Genomic DNA, 2,008 nt, shown 5'->3' on the forward strand with positions numbered 1-2,008 from the left:
CCTCAGGTTCCTCACTATCACCTTCTTAATTCCATCTAATGGCATACGATACTCATCCCCAAAGAGACCAAGAAAGCCGTAATCACAGATTTGTAAGTTGATGGAACAGGGGCTGCCTAGGAGACCTATTTCCATCAGTTCTTAATTCAAATGTGTTCTGTTACCTAGCGTTTCCCTACCCATCCGTTAAGATTGGTTACTTACTTCTTCGGGGAGCTCAAGGATAGTAATATTTTTGGAACGAAATGTGATTTCAAAAGTGATCACCAGGGTTGCATTTAATGGTGGCCTGTGGAGGACAAGAGTCTAATTACTGCTGAGAAGCTGGACACAGTGAGATCTCAACCACCCCTCTGGATTTCACATCTGGCCTTCAACTCCCAAGCAATTAGGCTTAGGACATGTTATGTGCTCCACCTTGATGGGTAGCCAGGTGGAAACCCTGCTCCTTAGGCTTTCCTGTCTTAATCAGGAGACCAGGTGTCCGTCCTTTCAGGGTAGGGTGAGAACAGAGAAGAAAGCAAACTGGGTGTGAATGACAAATGAGGCATCTGGAGGCCCAGGACCATGGCTCCCTGCTCCGGTAGGAAAGGCTTCCCCGAGGTTGTCGGGTCTGAGCATGGCCTTCTGTGAGGGCCAGAATTTGACTGAAGGAGGAGAGGGCTCAGGCAGGGAACAAGGAGGGAGCAGTCTGGGCCTGGAAAGCTAGGAGAGGCATCTGACGGGAGAAGGCAGACGTGCTGGCTGGAAGCCACGTCCTGGGCCCTGGCTCTGGGTTTAGAGGCCTGGAGTTAATTTGAAAGGCAGTGGGAGGCTGCTGCAGGGGCCTGGAGAGTTGTGGTAAGACATGACTTGTAAGATTTGCAGGGGGAGGGTGTGCAGAGACAGAAGGAGCTGGGAGTGGAATGGCAGGCCTGCTAGGGGCCTTGGAACCAAAGCTTTGGTTTCAGGCCAGATCTCGCAGGAGAGGCGAGGAAGCGGGAGAGGCATAGAGAGAAGGAGAGGGCTCTAGGTCTTCTTCATCAGGGAATCCTCATGGCCGGGAGGCAAGGGCAGGACAAAGCAGCTAAGAGCAGAGAAGGCAGAGGGAGCCTCCCTGGCACGGACTGGACTAGGTCTCAACGCTTGTGCCTAAGCCAGCAGATGGCAGCAAGACTCCCAGACAAGGCCCAGCGTGAGTGGCATTCACCCGATGCGGCCAATTCTGCTTTTTTTTTTTTTTTTTTTTTTTTTGAGACGGAGTCTCGCTCTGTCGCCCAGGCTGGAGTGCAGTGGCCGGATCTCAGCTCACTGCAAGCTCCGCCTCCCAGGTTCACGCCATTCTCCTGCCTCAGCCTCCCGAGTAGCTGGGACTACAGGCACCTGCTACCTCGCCTGGCTAGTTTTTTGTATTTTTTAGTAGAGACGGGGTTTCAACGTGTTAGCCAGGATGGTCTCGATCTCCTGACCTCGTGATCCGCCCGTCTCGGCCTCCCAAAGTGCTGGGATTACAGGCTTGAGCCACCGCGCCCGGCACTACATTTTTCAGATCACAGATTCCCACATGCTTGAGACTGATCGTGTTTCATTCCTGTTTGCTTCCTAGGGGGCTCAGAGCTGATTTGCAGCCCATCTCGATGTGCCTCATGGCTACTGATCTCATCCCTGCATTCTTCTCCTCCCGCTTCCACCAGCTTTATTAAGGTATCATTGACAAATAAAAAGTGTATAGATTTGCAGGACACAACATGCTTTGATACATGCATACATTGTGAAATGATTAAATCAAGCTCATTAATATATCCATCATCTCATATACTTATCTTTTTTTTGTTAAGAACATGAGTAGCTAGGACTGTAGGTGCAAGCCACTGCACCCAGCTGTGGTGGGAACATTTAGGATCTAATCTCTTAGCAGTTTTCAGGCATGCAATAATACATGATTATTAACTGTATCGCCATCGCCATGTTGTACAATAGCTCTCCAGAGAGTGATGTGCATTCATTTTTTTTTTTTTTTTTTTTTTTG

General features: G+C 49.9%; 1 protein-coding gene across 3 annotated transcripts in view; it reads right to left on the minus strand.

Moving 5' to 3' along the window:
• The window catches only part of CTNS (cystinosin, lysosomal cystine transporter), a 37,562-nt gene that overhangs the window by 16,347 nt on the left and 19,207 nt on the right, over positions 1-2,008 (minus strand). For 2 of the 3 annotated variants that reach the window (XM_011947477.1, XM_011947476.1), the window contains exon 5: positions 205-289. The exons of the other annotated variant lie outside the window; for it this stretch is intronic. In XM_011947477.1, coding sequence (XP_011802867.1) covers positions 205-289 — 85 coding nt within the window. The remainder of the gene's footprint in view (positions 1-204; positions 290-2,008) is intronic. 3 annotated transcript variants of the gene reach the window in all.

The sequence above is a fragment of the Colobus angolensis genome, unplaced genomic scaffold (assembly GCF_000951035.1).
Source record: "Colobus angolensis palliatus isolate OR3802 unplaced genomic scaffold, Cang.pa_1.0 Scaffold267, whole genome shotgun sequence".
Taxonomy (NCBI): Eukaryota; Metazoa; Chordata; class Mammalia; order Primates; family Cercopithecidae; genus Colobus; species Colobus angolensis.